This window comes from Heterocephalus glaber, unplaced genomic scaffold (genome assembly GCF_053883595.1).
Source record: "Heterocephalus glaber isolate CG9 unplaced genomic scaffold, H.glaber_assembly_v1.0 deba00001579, whole genome shotgun sequence".
In the NCBI taxonomy this organism is placed as follows: domain Eukaryota; kingdom Metazoa; phylum Chordata; class Mammalia; order Rodentia; family Bathyergidae; genus Heterocephalus; species Heterocephalus glaber.
Window position 1 is genome coordinate 3459519 of NW_028258360.1, and position 23126 is coordinate 3482644.

The 23126-nt window shown below is 38.3% G+C and overlaps 1 protein-coding gene and 1 pseudogene across 35 annotated transcripts in view; both read left to right on the plus strand.

Annotated features, from left to right (window-relative positions):
* The window catches only part of LOC101726456 (uncharacterized), a 139156-nt gene that overhangs the window by 10574 nt on the left and 105456 nt on the right, over positions 1-23126 (plus strand). For 10 of the 35 annotated variants that reach the window (XM_087193094.1, XM_087193095.1, XM_087193092.1 and 7 more), the window contains exons 2-5: positions 6860-6914; positions 10004-10126; positions 14586-14658; positions 16362-19071. The exons of 4 other annotated variants lie outside the window; for them this stretch is intronic. In XM_087193094.1, the coding sequence (XP_087049220.1) occupies positions 6860-6914; positions 10004-10126; positions 14586-14658; positions 16362-16578 (468 nt within the window). In that variant the 3' untranslated portion in view covers positions 16579-19071. Of the gene's footprint in view, positions 1-1512; positions 1654-6859; positions 6915-10003; positions 10127-14585; positions 14659-16361; positions 19072-23126 lie in introns of all 35 variants that reach the window. 21 more of the 35 variants (XM_087193104.1, XM_087193105.1, XM_087193106.1 and 18 more) reach the window with 17 other exon arrangements.
* Positions 4154-4281, plus strand: LOC147823463 (U4 spliceosomal RNA; annotated as a pseudogene).

Here is a 23126-nt window from a genome sequence, read left to right on the forward strand (position 1 = left end):
TGCAGCTCCCTGACTCACCTAGACATATCCAGCAGAGTGGTGCTAATATTGTATGAGTCTTAATCCAATGAGTTGAAAAATCAGGATTAATGGTCATAGCACTTTTGAGAGATAATGGAAGCTTTAAAAGATGAAGCACACACATAGCTGTGGGTTGACCCTTGAGAAGACAGGGGAATACAGACCTTTCTTCTCCTCTGTCTTGCCGGCAAGCCACATAGTGAGTGGTTTTGCCCTGCCATCTACTCCCCACTATGATGTGCTGCTCTGCCACTGGCCAAAGAGCAATGGAGCCAACTGATGACATACTGATACCTCTAAAACTGTGAGCCCAAATCAACTCACAGCCTCTTTATAAACTGATTATGTCAGTTATTGTCACAGTAACAGAAAGCTGACTGACACAAAACTAAAACTAAAATTAATCATTAGTTTATGCCAATCTCAACTGAAATGCTCTCACATGTTCCCATTACACACAGGATAAAACCCAAGCCACTATGTGGTCAAAGGCCCTAAACTGTCTGCTCTGTGCCTTTTCCTTGTGACAGCTTCTCTGGTATTCTCAATGCTCCTGAATAAAATGAGGTCATTTCTCCCTCAGGATTTTGTGCTTTCTGCTACTTTACCCAGAATACTTTCCCATTTGATCTTAGGGGCATTAATTCCCTCACTTCATTTAAGTCTGCTTCAAATACAATTCCTCAGAGAGTCCTTTCCTGATGACCCTGTTATAAAGCCCTCCTGCCCCCTCCTTGAATCCTGCTCATCTTTTTGTTAAAGTCTTTATTACTCATGGGTAGGAGTCTACTGTACATTGGTTTATTTATTGTCAGTTTCCATCTGTGTTAGTTGCCTGGGGCTGCTGTTCACCAAGTACGACCGAAGCAATTTAGGGTCTACCAGATATGGAGTCCAGAAGTCCAAGATGAAAGCGGCTTTGGATTTCATTCCTTCTGAGGGCTGTGATGAGACTCCTGGCCTTTCTCCTAGCTGGTTGACAGGGGCTCTTCGTTCCTTGGCTTGTGGAAGCATTTCCCTGATCTCTGTTTTCACTCCCACATAGTTTTCTCCCTGTATCTAGATTTCCCCTTTGTAAAGGACACGGCCTGATTGCATTAGGCCCCACATTAATGACCTCAGCTTGGTCACCCATAAAGACCTTGTTTTTCAATAATGACTTTGTGAGGTACTAAGAGTTAGAACTTCAACATATACATTCTGGGAGACAAAATTCAACCCATAATATCACTCATATGAGTTCCTTTAGGGAAGTGATGGAAGACCTTTTAGAGAGGAGTGCCCAAGCAGCAATCTAAAACCCACTTATTTATCATGAAGTGCCAACAGTGCAATTAAAACTGAATATCCGATGCTCAGCTGCTGGGGCAATTTGGCTCCGATGCAGACACAGAGGGCTCTGCATGCCTGCTGCTGCATGCACGCCATAGGTTCTCCACCACTGCTTTAGGGGAAGGGTATTCTCTTACTTGTTTCTATCTTTGACATTAGAAAAAAGTCAGCTAGAAAGCACAGGCCGGATAGATGAATGCTAACATCACTTCCTGCTCATACTCGACCAGACCTGGGCCCAGCGTGTGTGAACTGTGTAGTGTCTGATGCGTGGATGCAATTTTCCTCTGTTCTGATCACGTAAGTTATCCCCACTTCTCCTCCCTGCTTGTCCAGTCAGAATTGCTGGTGACAGCAATTTATGAGAGACTCTTGCTCAGCAACTCTCCCCACCCTTCTTGGCCCCCACCTTGAGAGCTGGTTGTGTCCACCACACCCAGACACATGGGAGGAGGCTCACAGGTCACTGAACCTCTGACCAGTACATGCAACTTTATGTGGATCCCTCAAACAAAGCTCAGGGTCATAACCTCCCCAATAAATCATACATCGTCTACAAGAGTGCTCTAGGGTTTCCATAAGGAATACCATGGACTGTGTAGCTGACCAGAAGCTTATTTCTCACAGTTCTGGAGCTTCGAAGTTCATGACCCAGAAGTCAGTCAGACTGGATTCTCTTGAGACCCTTGTCTTTGGCTTGCAATGGCACTGCCCCGTGTCCTCACATTGGCTTTTGCCTGTGCATGTCGACTCTGTAGACCCTTCCTCTTCTTACGAGGGTACCAACCAGACTGGGTTGGGGACCATGCGAATGACTGCTTTTTAGTTTAATGATGTCTTTAAAGACCCTGTCTAAATACAGTCAGATTTTGAGCTAGTGAATATAAGGACTTCAATGCTGATGATTTTAGGGACCCAATTCAGTCCATGACAATGCCTAACACAGGCCTGGTGGTTTCTTCTCACTTCTGAGCATTTAGTATCTGATTCGATCTTATCTATTCATGTTTAAATATGGAAATCCAGGAATCGATATCTTCTGTTTCTTCTTATAGAACTCTTAAAATTTTTCTTGAACTTTTTACTAACTCATCTGGTTTTTCTTTAATTCATTATGTGAAAGTTTTAGATCTGATTGCATTCTATTAATTTTCTTTTTATGTGACCCTAAATGCACAAGAGAAGTTCTCTAGAGCTGTGTGTTTGACAGGGAAATTCTGTTTACTTTTCAGATTTTGCTGTACAGTCACCTTAATTATAGTGTTTACCCCTCCTGGTATTGGGGTGGGTGTATTCTATGTGTGGTAAAGTACACACATTATCACAGACCCAAGCAGCCCATGTTTTCTTGTTCATTCTTTCCATTGACTAAAAATGTCTGAATATGAAAAATACATAAGGATATTATGTCAGCATCGAGGTTCCCTATTTGAAATATTAGTAATCAATTTTAGGATATTGACTCCTTACTACTGTGGGAGAATGGATTGTGGTTGGAAGACAGGCTTAGAAACCTGGCTACAACAGAATCTAGAATCTTCTTTTTCTTGCCTTTAACACTATTATTGCAATTCGTTTTTTTTTGGTACCAGGGATCGAACTCATGTCCTTGCATTTGTGCAGCAGGCGGCGAAACCACTGAGCTAAATCCCCGGCTCAGCAATTTTTAACTTTAAATTAGGTGTGTCAGCTCTCTTTTACAGTGATTTTTTTTTTTTTTTTTTGGAGAACACAGAAAGATGCTGGACTGTGACATTTTTGAAGCAAATTGTCACATTTTGTAATCTATTTCTCTACCTGGCTACTTCTCCTCTTGGCAATGGGCCCCATTTTCCTTTTTCTTCACATGTCCAGAGACTCTAGTTATGACTCTTATCTGAAAAGTGCGGATTGTCCTGGCAGGCAGGTAAGTTACGGGCTTACTACATCAACCTTGTATGGCCTTGATTTTTCATTTTGAAAGGGCAAATTTCTTGGTTTTTTCATTTAGTCTTATGGCTGGTTTCTTAGTCTGGAGACATAAACATTCCTGAGGCGTGCCCCTTCTTAGGTTTTTATGGGAAGCCCAAGGTATTTACTAACTCCCTCCAGAGCTCAAATCTGAACTTTGTTTCACCGTTGATGGGCAAGAATGAAATCTGTGACCAGCTTTCATCCATCCAGCTTTTCCTTTTTGTCCCTTGTGTGTGAAATTCTTAGGGCTCAACCAATGCTTTGAAAGGAGATCATATGTGGAATTGGGGGATATCTCCAGATGGTCCTTCTTCCTAGAATTTCTTCCTTTATTTTTAGATGTTCTAGCCATCCCAAAGTCTCCTGTCAGACCTCAAGTCTGTAGCTTTCTACTTTAATTCCTCCATACCATTTTGCACGGACCAATGATTATCTTCCAAGAAGGATTTTGGTAATTACAGACCTCACCCAGAGTGATTCACTTTTAAAAGAGATTCCTCTTGGATTCCTCCCAGATTCCTCTTGGGTTCTTCCGTTTTTGGTCTTTTTGAAGTGGCCAGAATTTATCACTGATCTCTGCAGGAGGATGAGTTTATCATGAACAACTCTGCATCACCAGGGCCAGCATAAATGAGTCCATTTATTTAAAATTCAAAACAAGAGTTTGAACTACACTACACTCATTAGGGAGGTGTGTGTAGGTGCTAACATTTTTAAGGAAAAGAAAGTGGCTGCCTTGAAAATCATGTCAACTTTGCACAGAGAGGGAGCAGTGGTTGGGATGGGCCACAAAAGGTGAGGTTCTGTTTCTTAACCCAAGTAGTGCTTATAAAAATGTTCACTTTGTAGCTTTGCACAGTGGTAGTATCATAGCCAATGAGATTTATCTGAGGCATGACTATTGCTAATTGAAAAATGTTTATTTTGTGAAAAATCAGTGAAGAGTATAATTTTAATGCACTCTTCTTTTTGTGCAATATATACCAAAAATTTAAAAATAATTTAGAGAAAATTGAAACTTCTGTTTAAAAAATTAGACTTTGACAAATCTCAACATAGTTTGAGACAGTATTAATATATACCAGAGGCACTTTATTTGTTTTTACTTTAAAAATTTTATTTATTGTTTAAATTGACAAATAATATTGTGTGATTTTATTGTGTCCAACATGGGTTGTTATTTAATTAGCTAATAATTTTGTATTACCTCACACATTTATCAATTTTTTTGGTAAGAGCATAACACCCACTTTCTTTGCATTTTTCAAGAGTAAAATATATTGTCATTAACTATTGACAACCTGTTGCACAGTAGACCCCCTGAAATAATTTACTTCTCTCTGTCTGTAACTATATATTCTTTAACCATATTTCCTTTTTTTCCCCCTTTCCACTATCCATCCCAGCCTCTGGTAAACACCGTTCTACTCTCCAGTTCTGTAAGATCAATTTTTTCAGATTCCACCTATCTATGAGATCATGTAGTATTTGTTTTTCTGTGTCTGGTTTATTTCTGTAATATAAGTTTTCTGGGCTCATCCATATTTTTATAAATAGCAGAATTCTGCTCTATTTATGGCTGAATATAATATCTATCTGTCTATCTGTGGAATTCTCTTTATGGATTCATCTTTTGGTGGACATTTTAGTTGACTTCATACATTGGCTATGGGAATAGTGCCTCAATAAGCATGGGGATGTTGATATCTCCTTGATATATAGCCTTTGGAAATATATCCAAGAGTAGGATTGCTGGATTACATGGTAGCTCTATTTTCAGTCTTTTAAGGACCTTTCGTACTATTTCCTTAATGATTGCACTAATTTACATCCCCACCAACAGTGTATGAGGGTTCTCATCTTTTCACATCCATGCTTCTTGTTATCTTTGTCTTTTTGGTAGTAGCCATTGTAACTGGGGGTGAGATGATATCTCAACAGGGTTTTGATTTGCATATTACTGATGATTAAAATGTTGAACATTTTTCATGTGCCTCTGCTTTTCTTCACCTCTTGAGATGAATATATAACTTCTCAATTTCATAATTTTCTTCTCTTCCTCTAATAGATGTGTTTTGACTCTGAATTGCTTTAGTTATATTCCATATATTGATATGTTGTATTTTTAATATCATCCAATTCAAAATATTTTCTAAGTTCTATTTTAATTTATTTGACACAAGTTTTATTTACAGTATATACTAATTACCAATTATGTAGAATTTACTGTTCTGCAATTCTGGTTTTATATATTTTGGGCTGTGCTCTTAAATGTATAGAGATTTTGAATTGTGTCTTCTTAAAGATTTGAAACTTTCATTATCACAACTGTATCCATCTTTTGTAATGTTTTTTATCTTAATTTAAATTTTATTAGTTTTTAATATGACTGTAATAGATTTAGTGCTAATATGGCATTTTGCTTCTTTCATATTTAGATGTCATTCTTGTATCAACATAGAGTTCATTTATTTTAAAAATTCACATTTCATTTGTATTTATGTACCTTACTACATTTTCAGTTTAATTTTCCCAAATGCTTTTTATTTTAAGACATTTTTGACATTCCATTTTTCTTGCTTGCTTTGTGTTTTTCCCTGTAATTATACTTCCTTTGTGTGTTAGACTATTTTAAACACTACTATGATTATTTTGATGATTATATCAGAAATTACAGCATGAATTCCAAAGTTATCAAGCCAAGTTTTTGGTAATCTTATTTCTAGATAATGCAAGTAACCCCTCCTAATATATGCTGTTGCTGTTGTGAATTTTGCATGTCTGAAATAAATAAAATATTTTCATCTGCAAGTCATTATTCATTACATTTATCTACATACTTACTGATCTACATACTTACTATTTTGTTGCTCTTTTCTTCTTCATTTTTGAGCATTCTTCTGAGATTATTTTTCTTAGCCTTTTTTTCCTTTTTAAAGGAGGTGTTTCTAGCAGCAAAATTTTTTCAGTTGTGGTTTGTCATTTTCATTCTGGTTGGATAGTTTAACCAGGTATAAAATTCTGTTTTGGCAGGGATTGCACATCAGCATATTGAGATTTTGGTAACATTTTCTTTTCAATTGCACTGCATCTTTGTTGTAGGGCTTACTGTTACTCCTTTGAAAGTTATGTTTCCCTTTGTTGCTTATTATTTTTAGTGTTTTTCCTTTGTCTTTGGATTTCAGCATTTTATATCATGTGCATATATAAGTTTTTATTTATCTTGCTTGGGCTTCATAGTGATTTAAAATATATTGCTCAATATCTTGTCTCATTTTAACAAGCTATCAGCCAGTCTTTAAAAATATTATTTCTGCCCCCTTTGCTCTCAAATAGTAATTGCACGCACCATAGGACCTTTCACTGTGCCTGCTGAGTTGCCTACTCTCATATATTTTCTATATTTTTTCCTTTTTTTTGTTTGAATCTGTTCTTTTGCTCTATGTATCAGTTTACCAATTCTCTTTTCATTTGGCTGTGTTTATTGTGCTATAAAAAGATCCATATCTTTCTCATTTTAGTTATTATAGCTTTTGTTTCTGTTATTTTTCAGATTGTGCAGTTCTGTGATAAAAATGTTAATTTCCTTTGTGGTCTTGGTGAACCTAGTGAGTATATTTCCTTTACAATATGGATTATCCAGAATCTCAAACCACTAGGAATCTGATTCCATTGCCCTCCTCTGCCCCCCACTACTGGCTTTTGTTTATGTTGTTTTGTTTCCTGAGTTCTTGGCTATTTTTCTTATGTTCCAGATTCCAATCCTTGTCCTCTATCTCTAAAAAGCATCCAGCTTTGCAATCAATTTTCTCTACTCTCTTCCAGAATTCCAAGAACCATGGGAAAAGAGATTTGTTAAATCTCTTTCTCTTTCAACATTTTCTGATTTGTTAAATCTCTTTCACTTTCAATATTTTCTATCTCATTAGCTTGTTGATATCTTCAAACAGGTCTTTTTAAAACTTTTACACCTATTTTAATCTTGTAGAAATATTAGAAAAAAATGATTATTTTGCCTTAACTTACTTTCCTGTTGATAAATTATCTACTATTTTCTTCAGGTTTACCTTCTTTTTGACCTTTTTGATATGAATTTTACATATGAATTAATTTCTGTCAATGCATTGAACAGTTTGGAATTTGCAATCCATGTATAAGCTTTATTTTCAAAATAATGACACAGTATGATGTGCTGGTAAGAACTCTCTCAGACTTCACGGTATAGTTGTCTGGTGGCTGCTTTCAGATGTATTTGGCTTTTTGCTCATATAGTCATTAAATATTATAATTGTACTGATATCGCATTTTAGCCTATCTTCCCTCCCTCTCTCTCTTCTCTCTCTTTCTTCTCTCTCTCTCTTTCATACTGAGGTTTTAACCTAGGGACTTTACACTGAGTTACATTCCCAGCTCTTTATATTTTTTATTTTTGAGACAGGGGCTCACTAAATTTCTGAGTTGCCCATCCTGGTCTTGAACTTGTGATCCATTAAAGGTGTGCCACTGTGCTTGGCATACCCTCCTATTTGATAGAAGTGAAGGTTGCTATTGCATAGCTTGAGGACTATCCCATTTCTTTTCCAACTACTCTACTTTTATCCTCAAAGGTGACCTCTGCAGGAAGTCTAATTTCAACAATAGTCAGAAAGAGGGATTAGGGATTGAAGCTTCTTTCTTTTGTTCTTTCTTCATACAATTTAATCTTCCAGCCAATTTTCTTTAAGATACCTTGGCCAGCACAAACTACTAAAGAGAAACATAATCCTTGGGTTGTTAAGAAGAGACATTACAGGGATAAAGATGACTAGGATATGCAATTCAGTGCTATGGAGGCTAACTTTTTAATTTTTATACATTAAATCACTACATATTGTCACTATTGTCAACCCTTCTGGAACTTGGAGCATGTTAATTGAACCTAATTATAGAGTAACTGAAGCTAATGATATTATGTGGGAAAGCCTTGTTTAAAAACATCCTGGAGTTCAATGTGTAATTTCAAAAATCAATGGGTGTCAATTCCCATAGAGTCACGAGGCACCACAGTTTACTCACACATGGGTTTGATTTTCCTGTGGCATGATCATTTCCACAGACAGAAAGGCTTGTTGATTTGGAAGTCACCCATCAGAATGCCTTTCTCTGTCACTGAGTAGGTAAAAAGAGCAGCAATTCTCAGATGTGTTAAGAACTCCCCAAATCTCACTACATCTTGAAGAATATTATTCTGGAATACTGAATTGTCTGGAAAGTTGCTTCAATTCCAATAAATGTTTAAATATTTAACCATAATTTATTCCATCTACTTCTCTGAGAATTATCTCAACATTTGATAATTATTGAGGAGAGCACTTTGAGTTTTTGTTGCATGTGTGGCAGAATGAGTTTTGAGACACTAGTTTTTTTTTCCTCTTGGCTGAAAGAGCTCATCTTTACGCAGAGCAGTTGACCACCTTTAAGGTTTTCATAACTCAGGAAGTGGTAAGCAGATTGCTTAGCTAAGCAGGATGGAGGGTGAGAGCTCCCCGTGAGGGCCTTAACTTAGGATTTGCTGGTGCAGGGAGCTTGGAGTTTATCACCTTTCCAGAGACTGAAACCTTAAACCAGTTTGTAAGATAGTGATATATGAACCACAGGGCCAAAATGTTAACTGCAATGGAGAACATTTACTTCTAGTGGTCCCAATCCATGTGTGTGTGTGTTTTTTTCAGTGTCAATATCCTGCTTATTTACTTGGAATAAAGAAAAACAGATAATCTTGAAAGCTATTGTTTTCTAGGTTATTGAAAATAAAAGAACTCTCCCTGTCTCCCGGATTTCTTAATTCCAGAGAGCCCTGGGGAGAGCAGCAGTTCTGTCCTGGTCAGCGTTGCTTCCTTCTGCTTGATGCTTGATAAACACAGAAAAATTTCTGTTTTGCGCTTTCTTCTCTTTGGTCTCTTGTCAAATCTTCCTTTGATGTTCACGCGTTCTTTCCTAGAAAGACAACATCCATGACTGTTCATTCACTGATTTTTCTCAAAGCCCAGTTAAGCTTTCTTTGCAGGCTTCTAGGTCCTGAACTTTTGGAGTCTTACCTAGTGTTTCAAGAGACTTTTGTAATAAATTTGTCTTCTCCTGCATATCTTTATTTCGCTAATTTTGAAGAGGTAAACTTCATCTTAGGATTTGGTGGGCATTGTCTAATTCTATAAATTATGCTTACAAATTTATATATAAAATCATATTAGTACATATTTCATAGCAAGAACCCTCAAATAATTTTCTTTTTCCATAAAAATATATGTTCCTTTCTCAAATGAAGAGAAGAAAAAGGATGTTCTTTTAAAATATAAACTGTCGCTGGGAGGCTTTTTTGAATGAAGCCTTGAAATAAAAATGAGAAACAATTACTGAAGGGAATCAACATTATTCCCTGCCAAGGCACGGAGTGAAGAAAAATGGGCTGTATTTATCTTTGGATAACTATGTAAAGATCAAAGCAGAAAGGGTTGGTTTCTGTGTGGGAGGAGCCAGTGCAAGGTTGACCAGATGTCCGTGGATAATTTAAGGGTCCTTGGCCATGAAGCCTGAGTTAGAAGAACAGGCAACAGAAAAGAGTAAGTGGCAATAGGGTTACATAAGAAGAGTGTTGAGGTTTCTTAGAAAAAGGAAACAGAACAACTATATGATCCAGCAACCCCACTGTCATGTATAGGTACAGCAGAATTGAAAACAAGATTTCCAAAGACATCTGCATGTTGCTGTTTACTGTTCACAGTGGCCAAGAGGTGGAAGCCACCTAGATGTCCACTGACAGATGAATGGACAAAGAAATGGGGTATGTATGTACAGTGGGATCTTAGTCTTAAAACAGAAGGAACTCATGTTGTGTACTACAACACGGTTGGATCTTGAGGAGATTATGCTGAGTGAAATAAATCAGTCACAAAAAAACCAAGGGCTATGTGGTTCCACTTCTGTGAGGAATCAGTAGTCCAATCCTTAGACACAAAATAGAATGATGGGTGCCAGGAACTGGGGCTGGGAAAATGAGGAGTTATTGTTCAGTGGGCACAAAGTTTCTGTTTTGCAAAGTGGAAAAGTTCTAGAGATTGGTAGAATAGCAATGTGGAGATACCATGTATTACTGAACTATACATTCAGAAATGGTTCCGATGGTGAGTTCTACGTTATGCCCTTTTTAAGTCACAGCTTTAAAAAAGCAAGTTTGGATCTCATGGTTTTTCTTCAGTTGCAGACCAATATTAGGACACTTGTCCGGCTCCATGAGAGCCCTGCACTGCCCTGCTGAACCTCAAACCTGTCCCTCACTCTGATCTCAATTGATAGAAGGTATCTATCCCTGGTTCTTAGTTTACCCAGTTGGGCTTCTGAGGCACCTAGATTTTCTAAGGATTGGAAGAAAAAGTGGCAAAAGGTAAAAAAAGGGGGACAGAAGCTTTGATGGCTGCAAATATGATACAAAAAAGTGCATTTAAAGTCCATGCCCAACCTTGGCCCCATTTTCTTGTCATCAGTAAGTGAATCCTAGTGATGAACTTTGGGTGGGAACAACCTGTGAAATCTGGCTGAACTTCACCTTCACCCCTACTCCAGCAGGAACTGGCTGGAATCTGGAGAGGATATTACAGTGTGTGTGAGAATGGGGTGAGTCAACCAGGTGACCTTTAAAGTCTTTTCAACCCCAGAGATTCTATTATTCCCCCCAAATCCATCTATCTTGTTATAAACATAGCCTTTGATGAAAGATGTCTCTGTTGACATTTTATATTTTTCTAAATGTCATACTTTTATCAATTATAGATGAAGTTTGTATTCATTTGTATGTGTTATGATTTATCCAAAATAAGAGGGGTTTGAATGTTTTTGAGATTTTGATTCATATGAAATTTGAACACTGGCTACAATAATAATTTCTCATTTCTGCATTATCTTGTGACTCTGAAGATGAAAGAGACTATAAACTGTATTTTGTAGTTAACAGATTTTTAAGACCTATTAATAGATCTTTTGCTTTGGTGTTAGGGACAAACAGACTTGCCCTACAATTTTACTTATTTTTCTTAACTTAACATGGTAATTTATTAACAAAGACTGCACTAAGCTAATCTTCCCCAAATATAATGCATCAAACACGAAGGCCAAATCACAACAACCTGTGTTATTCAAAGAAGATAATTTTCTGATAATGAAAATCCCTTTATAGACATTGTTAATTCTTCATCTGTTCCCATGGTAAAAATGGGTTTTATCTGGTTTCTATTGGTATGTAAGTAGCTGAAATTTATATGATGAAGTATTTGCTAGAAGCCCCACCTGTAAGAATTGGGAACAGTTAGTACCCTGTCAGAAAATGTGGCTATGATGTGCTCCTAAATGAATCCCTTTGTGTTTTAAATTTCCTCATTCTATGAAAAATGGAAAAATGGATATTTTTAGCATTCATCAATAGCCTCACATAAGGTACATGGGAAGTCACTAAGACTAGAACATTCAGCTCTGTAATACTTACATCTGCAGATTTATAAGTTAAGCAATGAAATTACAACATCAAACCCCAAGTACCTCTCTCAGTCCCATATTTGGTTTTCACAAAATTAATTACCAAATGTTTAAGGATGTTTTAAGCTATTTTAACTCCAAATAGCTAACGTCAGGTAAAACATTTTTTTGAAAAGGCACTGGTGAGTGCTTTCTCCGATGGACCAGATCTGCTGTCTTACAGTAGGAACTGTACATGGGTAGCGTTTATGCTTGAGTCAGATTCTAATCTGCAGCGCAGAGCAGAATTATTTGGGTAAACTGCAGGGAAGGGAGATGAATTAAAATATTTTCATTATGTCCAATGATAACTCAGTTTCAGCTGCTTCCTTAACAGTTTTTTCCTTTGAATTGTATTTGGGCCAATGTGGCTTATTTGTGGCCCATTAAAATTGTAATAAGAATTGCCCATTTAAAAATAAAATAGAGAGAATATACTAAATGCCCGAAGAATATCTTGGAAGGTAATTTAACGTTTTATACCACTGTTACTCTGTTATAGAGTGGCAACATAACATTCCGGAGCCAGACGGCTGGGTCTGAATCCCAGCTCTACTTTTACTATTCATGTGACACAGGCTGAGTTAACTGAACTATTTGAATCTTTGTTTCCTCTTCCATAAAGTGGGATGTAAAGTGTACCTCATTCACGGAGAGGGTATTAGGATTAAACGACTGTGTAAAGCACGGCCCGTCGCACTTAGTCCATCGGCAGAGTCACAGTTTCTCACCTTGGTGAAAGTTAGCAAACCAAATGAACCCTGTGGTTAATAACTACAGCCACGACTCAGTGAATGGGAAGAGGAGTTCGTTACACTAAAACAGATAAATACAAGCGCCTACCATAAGCAAAATACTACACTAAGGAGAGACTGAGAAGTAAAAGGCGTAGCCCCAAAGGGCAGAAAAGATGCAGTGAGGTCGATGTTAAGAGGTGAGAAGAGCCAGAAGGGCTGCGGCAGGCTCCTTGTGCCGCCCCGTGGCCCGGTGCCTCTCTGTCGTGACCCTTGGCTGCTGCGTCATTACTGTCCTTCAAGGCTGTCACTCCTGACTCTCGATAGGGCCTCTTGGTTTTATCCCTAGCACCTCGCATAGTTCCCAGAGGACAATGGGTGTCCAGTATTGTTGACCGAATGAATGAATGCAGCAATCTTTTTTTAAAAAAAGATAGATATGAAACATTCATTGAAGAAGTGTGGCTTGATATGGACATGAAATAATGTGAGAATTTATATACCATTAGATCTGCCAGATAACATACAGGTGCTCAGGTAAAGTAGAATTGTACATAAGCAACAAGTAATTTTTCAGTGTAAATATATCCTCTATAAATTTGAGACCTATTTTGAGACTAAAAACATGTTCCTTGTTAGAATTTTCAGATAAGCAAGGAATTTTTTTCTGATACAAGTATATCCCACATATTACCTAGAATATGCTTATACTAAAGTTAGTTACCTGAAATTCAAGCTTAATGGATGTCTTATATTTTTGTATTTTGTATTTTTGGCAACCCCGATAAAAGGAAGAGAGAAAAGAAGAAATTTTACGTTAAAGAAACAACAAGACCAGAATCTGCAGGCATTTTGCTTTCAACAATATTGAGAATGAAGAAGTTAAAATATCTGACTGGAGGATTAGGGTGGGGACAGTATCTTTAGTAGCACCTCTTTTTTCCTCACTGATAGTCTTTAAAAAAATGTATCTTCCAGTTTCTGAGCACCCTTCCCCAACCCCACCCTGTTCTTTCGTCCTCCAGTGGAGATACGTGGCATGAGGAAGGGACAAAGGGTGGCTGAGACACTTAGCCTTTTGGTCACTGAACCCATGTGGATGTCACTGCCTGTAATAACTGACAGGTCTGTGACCGTGTGACATTTCAAATGGCTTTATTGGAGCTCTTCAATGTGGAAACTCATCATATTATTTTCTTTACATAGACTCAACTCTGGACTTTGACAGTTGCTGTCTAAAATTGGTTGAGAGTCTTCCTGTGGCTCTTTTAATGTACTTATTTATAAAACACAGCCCTGACTAGCTCTTCCAATGTCAGTAGTTTCTTCTCTCCTTTCTTCTTCCCTCCCTCTTTCCCTTTTTTTTCCTTCCTTCCTTTCTTTCTTTCTTTCTTTCTTTCTTTCTTTCTTTCTTTCTTTCTTTCTTTCCTTCTTTCTTTCTTCTTTCCTTCTTTCTTTCTTCTTTCCTCCCTTCCTTCCTCTCTTCTTTCTATCTCTCCTCTCCCTCCTTTCATTCCTTCTTGCTTTCCTTCTTTCCCCCTCTCCCTTCCTTTATTCCATTCTTCTTTATGTAGTTCAGTGATTTCGTGCTTTTTAAACAATCTGAAAAGAAACAAAAAATATTAATGACTTTGCTTGTTATCCTGTTGTTTGTATTATACACCTTATGTTCATCATGATATGCTGGGTTTGTTGAAAAAACAAGACAAAACATTAGAGGCGTGTCTTAAATTGCTTCTTTTGTTTTGTATTTAAAATATCAACTACAAAGACCTTATGTCCATTTGTACTTTTTAATAAGCAAAATTTTCATTTCCTTCTTTCAACTTTTTGACCTGAAGGTATTTAAATAGCACAGGTCCAGAATGAAGAAACCAAAGAGACCAAAAGCAAAGTGTAAGGAGGAGAAAAAGATATGTATTTTGTCTCAATATTCATAACTTTTTATTATGAAACCTAATTTAATCTTTCTGCCTTTGTGAATTGTTGACAATGACAAAGGAGGAAGGACATTAAACTTCATGGGGAGTGCCTTCATGTGCTTCTGCTGCTCCCACACAGTACTACAGTCCGGGTGAGTTAGGAAGAAACTAAGCGTATGTCTCACTCTTCTAGAGGCGGAGAGTCTGATATCAGGGCACAGGCCTCTGGTGAGGACCTGCTTGTTCTATATTAAGATGGTGAAGTAAAAGGACAGGTGAGCATGTGCAAAAGAGAAAGCAGGAGGGTAAGACTTACTTTTATAACCACCATTTGTACCGTGGCAATATTAACGCCTTGCTGGATTCAGGCAGTGGGTGAGGGCTCTGGTGCTCAGGACCCTGTTACCCCTTCGTAGGCCCCACTTCCTGACATGTGTACCAGGGCTCAAGTTTTCGACACAAGAATTTGAAAGCACATTTAGATCCCAGCAAGGACGGAAGCCTCTTAGAGGTGGGCCTGAGGATAACTGAGGAGTACGGTCCCAAAGAGGGATAATATCATCTTGCTTTCTAGATTTCTTTTTTAAATTTTAGTGGAGCCATAGCCTGGTGCATTATACCAGTCAACTGAGAACGGTGTTTCAAGATGAAAGTAGTGGATATATAGGCCAAATGTGAGGCACTGGAGACTTCATTAGGAAACAGTAAATTCCATGCCTGGGACTCCATTGTCTCTGGGTCCACTCTGTGTTCTCTGTCTCTCTGGCTTCCTGTAGTATGTCTATATACAGGAAGGCAGAAAGAGAGATTGGTATAGTCTGCTGAGAACATTCTTCATTACCAGTAATAAAAATTTAATACATCATAAATTGATAATGGTAAAATCTGAACAATAAAATAAATATACGGTAAATACAAAGACGTTTCTCCACGATGAAATTTTCAATTCAAGTTTTAAAAAAGTACTTCATCAGTACTTCCAGCTTTCCAAACTCTATTTTAGGCATGACACAGGGTATAACGATAGCCTTTGCCCTGAAGGCAAACACAGTTTGACAGTGCAAAAAAGAAATCCAATATGTGAAGAATTATAATATAGAGCAAAATGGAGTAAGGGCCCAAGGAGAGGTACACCACTGTACTAAGACAAGTTTGATGGATACAAGATTGCATCTTCTTGTGGGTATGGGAGAATATGGTGATTGTGGTCATGGAGGAATTAGAATTTGATATAGAAAAAGAGCAAGAGTTAGAAGAGTAAGCTCCTAGTGGAAATAATATTGCACATCTTCAAGAAAAGGAGTGTACATATGGTGTGTGTAGGCAATCAGAGGAGACAGAGCTTAAAAACTAGGATGGTTCTGAAGAGCTTTGAATGTTAGACTATGGAGTTTTGGCTTCATGGGGTAGGCTGTAGGAAACCACTGAAGATCCAAGTGCAGTGATTACACTAATCCCACATCAGTGTGAAGGTGCTTTGGTTCAGGAAGAATCTGAGTTTAAGAGAGAGGGCTGGGCAGTTATGTAGAATCTAAGAGGGAGGTGACAAGGCTCAGGATGGTCAGTGTGAGCACAGTGTGGACGAGGAGAACCAGAGGCCTAAGTGGTGCGTGGCCTGCTGCTACCTTTCAAAGACCTGGTCAGAAGGTAGAATGAGCACAATCCAGTCATTGCTTCTTGTGGGCTTCCATATGCTTCCTTGCTCTTCGGGACAGTTCTGCCATTCTGGCCTTTGATGGGCTTGCCCAACAAAGACAAGAGGAGTATAATGCGTGCAAAGATTGCATGGCAGATTTTCTTTCCACTGGATTATAACGAAAGTCACATTTAAACATATTATTTATCTCTCTTTTAGCCCCAAAATGACAGAAGAAAGACTGAGCTCCAACAAGAGCAAACACACCTCTGCTCCCCTGCCTAGTGCTAGCTCCTCCCCAGCACATGCCCCGACTCCTGCTGTTTACTTACCTTCCAGAAGGATGCTAAGAGGTGGCACTGGGGAGCAATTTTGCATGAAGTTACTCAAGACATCCAGAAGAGATTGGGGCCAGAGGACAGACACCACCCCATAGGAACCTTGAAGAATGGAGTCACAGAAAGAAGGGGGTTCAAAGTCAGATGTCAGTTAAGGATGGTAACATCACTAGTGAAAAGAACAGAATGAGATAAGTATGCGTAGAATTGAAATGGCTGTAACATGGTCCTACTCGGCAGTGGGCCTTTGGTGAATAATAATAGCTAACACTTACTAAACACTTGCTATATAATGTTGAACTTTCAGTATTGCGACCTGAAATTTTTTGTGTCTCTGTGGTGGCAATATTGACTCTGGCATGGGCCCACTCCAGTTCTCAGTGCATTTCAGTGTCGTAACACAGTCAATTATTCTACCAACCTTGTAAGGGAGAGTCTATTATGGTCATTTCGCAGGTGAACAATTTCAAGCAGAAGAAGAGAAAGGAACTTGGGTAAGGTCACATAGTCTGGGGGTGAAGTGAGAAGTTAGTTTATAAAAAAATAGAAAAAAAGAAGTAAAATATGAAGGTAGTCTAGGAAAATTAAAACATAATAAAGCCAGTGTTTCAGGATGAAAGTCATAGATACTCAGGTCAAAATTACCCATGGATGCTGTTACGGTTTGTGCTTAGATGTCCCCACACAGGCTCCTGTGGATGAGGTGGGACTTTCTTTCTCAGAGGTAGCTGAATCTGGAATGTGTGATCCTGGGGTTAAGGGCGTGTGATTACTAAACCACTACATGTGGGTGATTAGTTTGGCACCACCCTAATCCTGGTAGGCTGAATAAGAAAAAAGGGGCAGAAAGACGCTGTTAAACTCCCTTGTTACCTTTGCTACCCTGGGCAAGCCATATTGTTTCTCTTCTGTGATGCCTATTTGCCATCCCAGGCTTTGAGCCAGCTGATTATGGACTGAAACCTCTATGAACTGTGAAACAAATAAACCTCTTCTCTTCTAACTTTGGGTGTCAGGTATTTTGTCTCATCAATGAGAAAAGTAACTAACATCTGGGCCTCCATTACACTAGCATAAATACATGGTGCTTAAATTGGGTACTTGTGACATTGAGATTCAGTCTCTAAAACAGATATTTTTAAAAAAGATCTGTAGGCTCCAAAACATTACAATGAGAGTAGGAAGTCTTTGGTGAAATTTGTTTGGCCTTGTTACTTTGTGAGCCTTGTTACTGTGATTGAAATCATACATAAAACACAAGATAGGAAGATATTTCTTTCCTCTCTGTGTTTCCCAATGTCTTGACTTTGTCTGCGGCTCCGCCATGAGAGCAAATGCATTTGTCTGTACAATAAATGGGCTCTCAGTGACTGGGCATTTGTTTGGAAGGGCATTCAGGATCTAGGGCACATCAACCACAGGCGCCTCGTGCGTCTATCTGCACCAGCTCTGTAAGGGCAAAGTCCTCATTAAAGCAATGGCTGTGGAAGAAGCCTGGTGACTAAATGCTCTTTGGGAGTTGCAAACCAAGCAGGGAAGTAAACTGCTCCCCCAGGAATATAAAGTGATCCTTGTTGCTCTGGGAGAAGTAATTGTTGAATTGTTTTCTTGGTTCTTTGAGACCCAGTGTTGGACTCCCTCTCTGATAAGCTGGATACTTTAAGCCAATTTCCCAAAGGCCAGCAGTCAATAGGATGAGAGTGAGAAGTAGAGTCAAGGTGGGGTATGATGTCCTTCATCAATGAGTATGGGTAGTTGTATTTGTCCAATGCTACTGTTTAGCACTGGCCTTGTGCAGAGTAGCTGTCTTTATACAAATAAATAAGTGCCTTCCAGAAGCTAGAGGTGAGGCACAATTGCTCTAGAGAAGCCCATTTGTCCTCTTTCATAGTCTAAGAATAGATCCACCAAGCAAGCTGGGTCAGTTACTATGGTGCTGAGTCACCAAGCAAAGTTTCCAAGGATATCAAACTTGCATTATTCTTTCCCTGAGCAAAACACTGCCAGTCCCTTCTAATGCCGGGACAACCTCTGACTGTTCCCTTGCAGCACGGGTCTTTTCTTCCCTGGTTCCTTTTCTCAGGGGAACTTTCTGTATGGCTGGCTGTGGCCATTGCTGCTGTTCTACCTAGGGAGTGAGCACAATTTACTCACATTATGATTTAGACTGAGGAACATCGCCCACATTCTCATGCATTCAGAGACAGGGCTTATAGAAAGTGATTGGATTTTGGGGGAGCTACAGTTGATTTACTGTGAGAAGGTAGAGGCCACTGGGGTCATGGCATGGATGGTTGTATTGCCCTCACTGGCTCCTCCCTCCTCTCTCCACTTCCTGACTACCATGATGTGAGCAGGTTTCCTACCCCCAGGCCCTTCCGCTATGCCACTGACCATGCAAAGATTGTGAGTCAAAATAAACCTCTCCTATTTTTAAGTTGTATTTGTATATTTTGCCCAGGTGATGAGGAAAGTGACTGAGACATCTAGGAAGCCATAGGGACAGCTGGATTAATGGAGGTGGAGGAAGGAAACTAATGCCAAATGACACAATCTATATCCCAGAAATGGAAGACATTGCTGGCTCAGAGGTGAGCTATATATGGGTTAACCAGGCATGATGGGTATGAAATGGTTCAAGGAATTTATTATAAAAAAGGCTGTTCTCAGAAGTCTAGATCTGTCACTACTCTCTCTCCCATGTTCTTGATCCTGGAGTTGTTTTCACTACCTGCTCCAGCATCATGCACCACAGAAAATTGGCAGATGGACTGAGTACTACTTATTGGCCTCTTGAATTTTCACACTCTATTCTTACACCCGGAACACAGTTGGTTCTTATTTCTTACAGGATGAATATTCACTTTTGAGTACACAAAGCTCCTTGGCTTTCTTCATCCAGTTGACCTACATTGACTCTTCTTTGCTTATTAGCAACTTATCTACAATCATGGGCAGTAGAAATAGAAGGCGATCAAACTTAAGTTATTTAAGTATATCGGATGTTGTGGTAAAGAGAAAAGGAAAGGTTTTTGGAAGATAGAGGTATTTACTGGCCCATTAATTTCAATTATATTGTTACCTATTAGTGCAAGTAATTAAAAGTTGGCTGCAGATAGGAATTTAACAAGAGACATAAAATTCTTTAGTGAGTAGCTACTGACAATGTTTACATTTATGTATATGCAAAGTATGAATCTTAAAAAATAATACTGCATTTAAAGTTGTAGCTATGACCAGCAATTAAAGTTTGTCTTCATTTAAAAGGTTAGTTCTTTCAATAGCAGAAAGAATATGTCTTGAAGTAGGAAATTTATGTCATAAGCCACTATCTCATTGGGTATACAGGGTAATAACCTCATTAAAACTATAATGTGAAAGAGATTCATTTGATGTCTCACCAAGGTCAAGGGGAGAGATAAAAGATGGGAAGAAGACCATTAAACAGAAATGCTCAACCTGATATGTTAGCATTTTTATATGTATTGTACCAACAAAATATCAGATCAAAGAGACAAATTACTTGTCACTACTTAGGGAATTGAGAAAAACAAATTCAGGTTACATAATCTGGAACCCACAAAATCATAGTTACAGTAACTCAAACAACAACAAGCCAATAGTACTGGCTGATGAAAGTTAGGTTGGATTTTTAAATTTAGATAAAAAACATTTATTAAATATCTACTGTGGCAAGCACTTTACTACAAATGATTTTTCATTTGATAATTTCTTTGATTCTTCTAACAATGTTTCAGTTACTGACAAATGAAAATGATTATTTTTGATAGCATTCATTCCCAATAGTAGATGCCATCAGGATAAATCAATTGCTGGGCTATTGGTTGTAAAATAAAGATATAGATCAGAGAAGTGGTAATAAAGAACAAAGAGGATGGATCAAAATGATTTAGGATGCTTTTCTTGCCATTGTACTTAAATCTAAAAATAAATGGGAATCACCAGGATAGTGCAATACTGCATGATTGCGAGTTGGAGCTCTGCAGAGTTCTAGTGGTGGCTATTAGAGACTTCTTTTTTGGGATCATTAGTGTCTCTCTATTTCAAGAATGTCTTGTAAATATATATTCATGGCAATTAGGGAACCCAGGTGTAGTGCTTTTAATATCCACACCCTTCCCTTCAAAAATGAAGAAAACTTCTACTTTCTTTGAATGTGACTTAGGCTTGGTGATTGTTTCTAATGAATACAAAGAGGAAAAATGATGGTATGTCATTTTGAAGACTAAGTCGCAAAAGACAATGAATTTTCCTTCTTGTTCTCTCTTGGAACACTCATTGTGGAAAAATCTAGTATCTGTGTCGTGAGGACATTTAGTAGCCCTCTAGAGAGATAATGCTTGGTAGGAACTGGGGCCTGCTGCTTGGAGTTAATGAAAATCAGACGTGTGAGTGCACCATCTTGGAAGCAGATGCCCCTCTCAACATGCCTTTGGTAACATGCCCTGCATGTTATCTTGACTGTAGCCTCACTGGAGACCCTGCGAAGCTTCCTCAGAGTTCCTTATCCCAAGAAGCTATGAGGTAATGTTATCTCATTTAAGCCATTGGGTGTTGGATACTTTGCTATAAAATAATAGAAAATTAACAGAAGAGAGAAGATATAGTATATGCACCAGCACAAATTGTTCTATATTACTACAAGTTGTTTTTGCCTAAGAAAACAGAGCCTGAAGTCAAGCATGCATCTTTATGCTTTTTTGAAGAATACATTCTGAAGGAAACAATAATAATAAGGGCAAAACAAAGTGAGGCAAGAAGACAGGACAGATTTGAAGTGGGGCTTCATAGAGATGAGGACGCCTTCTCAGAAGCGTACCTTTGGTGGCTCAGTCATACTGGAAGCCTCCAGAGAAGTGGAGAGGTGCTGTATCCCCAAGATGTTTTGGAGGAATCAAGTAGGGAGGAAGAGAGAGGCCACTGCCCACATGGGGCATTAACTTCTTTCATTTCTTGTTAGCATTATTTGGTCACTCTTGAGAGCCAGTGGAAAATCTAGAGTCCCTGTAGGTCCAGTCTCATTGGATTTGGGTATTGGAACTCTTGTACTTCCTGCAGTGACAGGCAAGATAGAAGGTAACACAAAAGCTGCTGTTATACTGTTGGGAGACTGAGAACGTTGATGGTATTAGGAGATGAAAAGATTACAGAAATGTGTGAGTCTTTACTGGAGTCATTCTGGGAAGGGGATGAAGCAAGTGGCTGAGATCCAGTGGGCAGATGGCACTTGGTGGATCTGGGGCTTTGTGTTCAGTGGTCTGGTGTCCTGTGCAAGACACATGATATTGTGTGTGAAGAGTCATGGTCACAAAACATAAGAATATCCTTGCAGAAGCAGTACCTTGCTGTAGGTAGAAGTTCAAGCAGTAGAGTTTGAATCCTATATTTACCAACTATGTGACCTTGGGCACGTGTGTAACCAAGATGGGCTTCAGTTATCTCATTTTTCAAAGTAGTGATAACAATAGTACCTGTTGTCTGGGCTTATTGGAAAGTTTAAATGAGTTAATGCATATGCAGTATTAGCAATAGTGTCTAGCATAGAATAAGTGCTAGATAAACATTAGTTACTGTTGACGCTATTGCCCACTGGAACCTTATGTCTATAAAAAATAGACAAAAACATAAACTTTAAAATTAATAAGTGAGTGGATGAAAATGTTTTAGTGGATACAGTCAAAGCCAAATTAAGAATTTTGCATGTAAAGAGCAAAGTAAGCCACACAACTACCGTAACAAACCAAACATTGTTTCTGTTAACTTGCAATTGGAATGGAAAAGCGATTGATTCTTTTCTAACTATTTCTGCCTCCATGAAGGCTGGTGAGTAAGTAAGGGACAAAATAAAGTTTTTACTAACTTCCATTCATAAGCCAAATATTGCTTGAGTTCTTTCTCATATATCTGATTTGAATAGACCTATCAATGGAAGTTTATACCTTTTCTGTTTTCTTACTAATTGGATTAGACTTGGGATAATCCAGTTCAAATTACCAAAATAAAAAATGGAGTAGTGAAACTAATAGGAATAACAGCAGGTATATCTGCTTGCCTTATACTATATAGCTCTACATATGAAGGAAGCAGAGTCAATAATGGGCAAATAGGACTAATAAAAAATAAAATTAAGACAGTCTTCTGGAAGTCTTCTAGAAGACTGAAGGTCACATTGACAAGTAATCACATATGTGCAAGAGAAGACTGAAAAATATGGTTAATGTTTAAATGAAGAAAAAGAAGTACAGTAAGATACATTGCCACAAATGCCCCTCAAAACACTCTTGCTCACTTGGAATACACTTATGTCATCATTCTTGCCACTTTCTGAAGTAATTCTGGAAGCCCTTTTTCATGAGTGTCTTCATGAACAGTGATCAAAATATAGTGAATACTGCTTCTGAGTGCTATCCAAGGGAAAGGGAGGATCACAAAAACATTACAGTGTGTCCTCATCAGTCTTAATCACTGGATCTGGTACTTTGAGATTTCTTGCTCTTTCTCAAAGTAAAAATGACCTGAAAGGTGTTATAGCTTGTATCTAGATGTCTCCTCAAAGCCTCATGTGCTCATAGGTGGGGCTTTTCAGGAGTGGCTGGATCTAGGATGTATGATACTGGGATTAAGG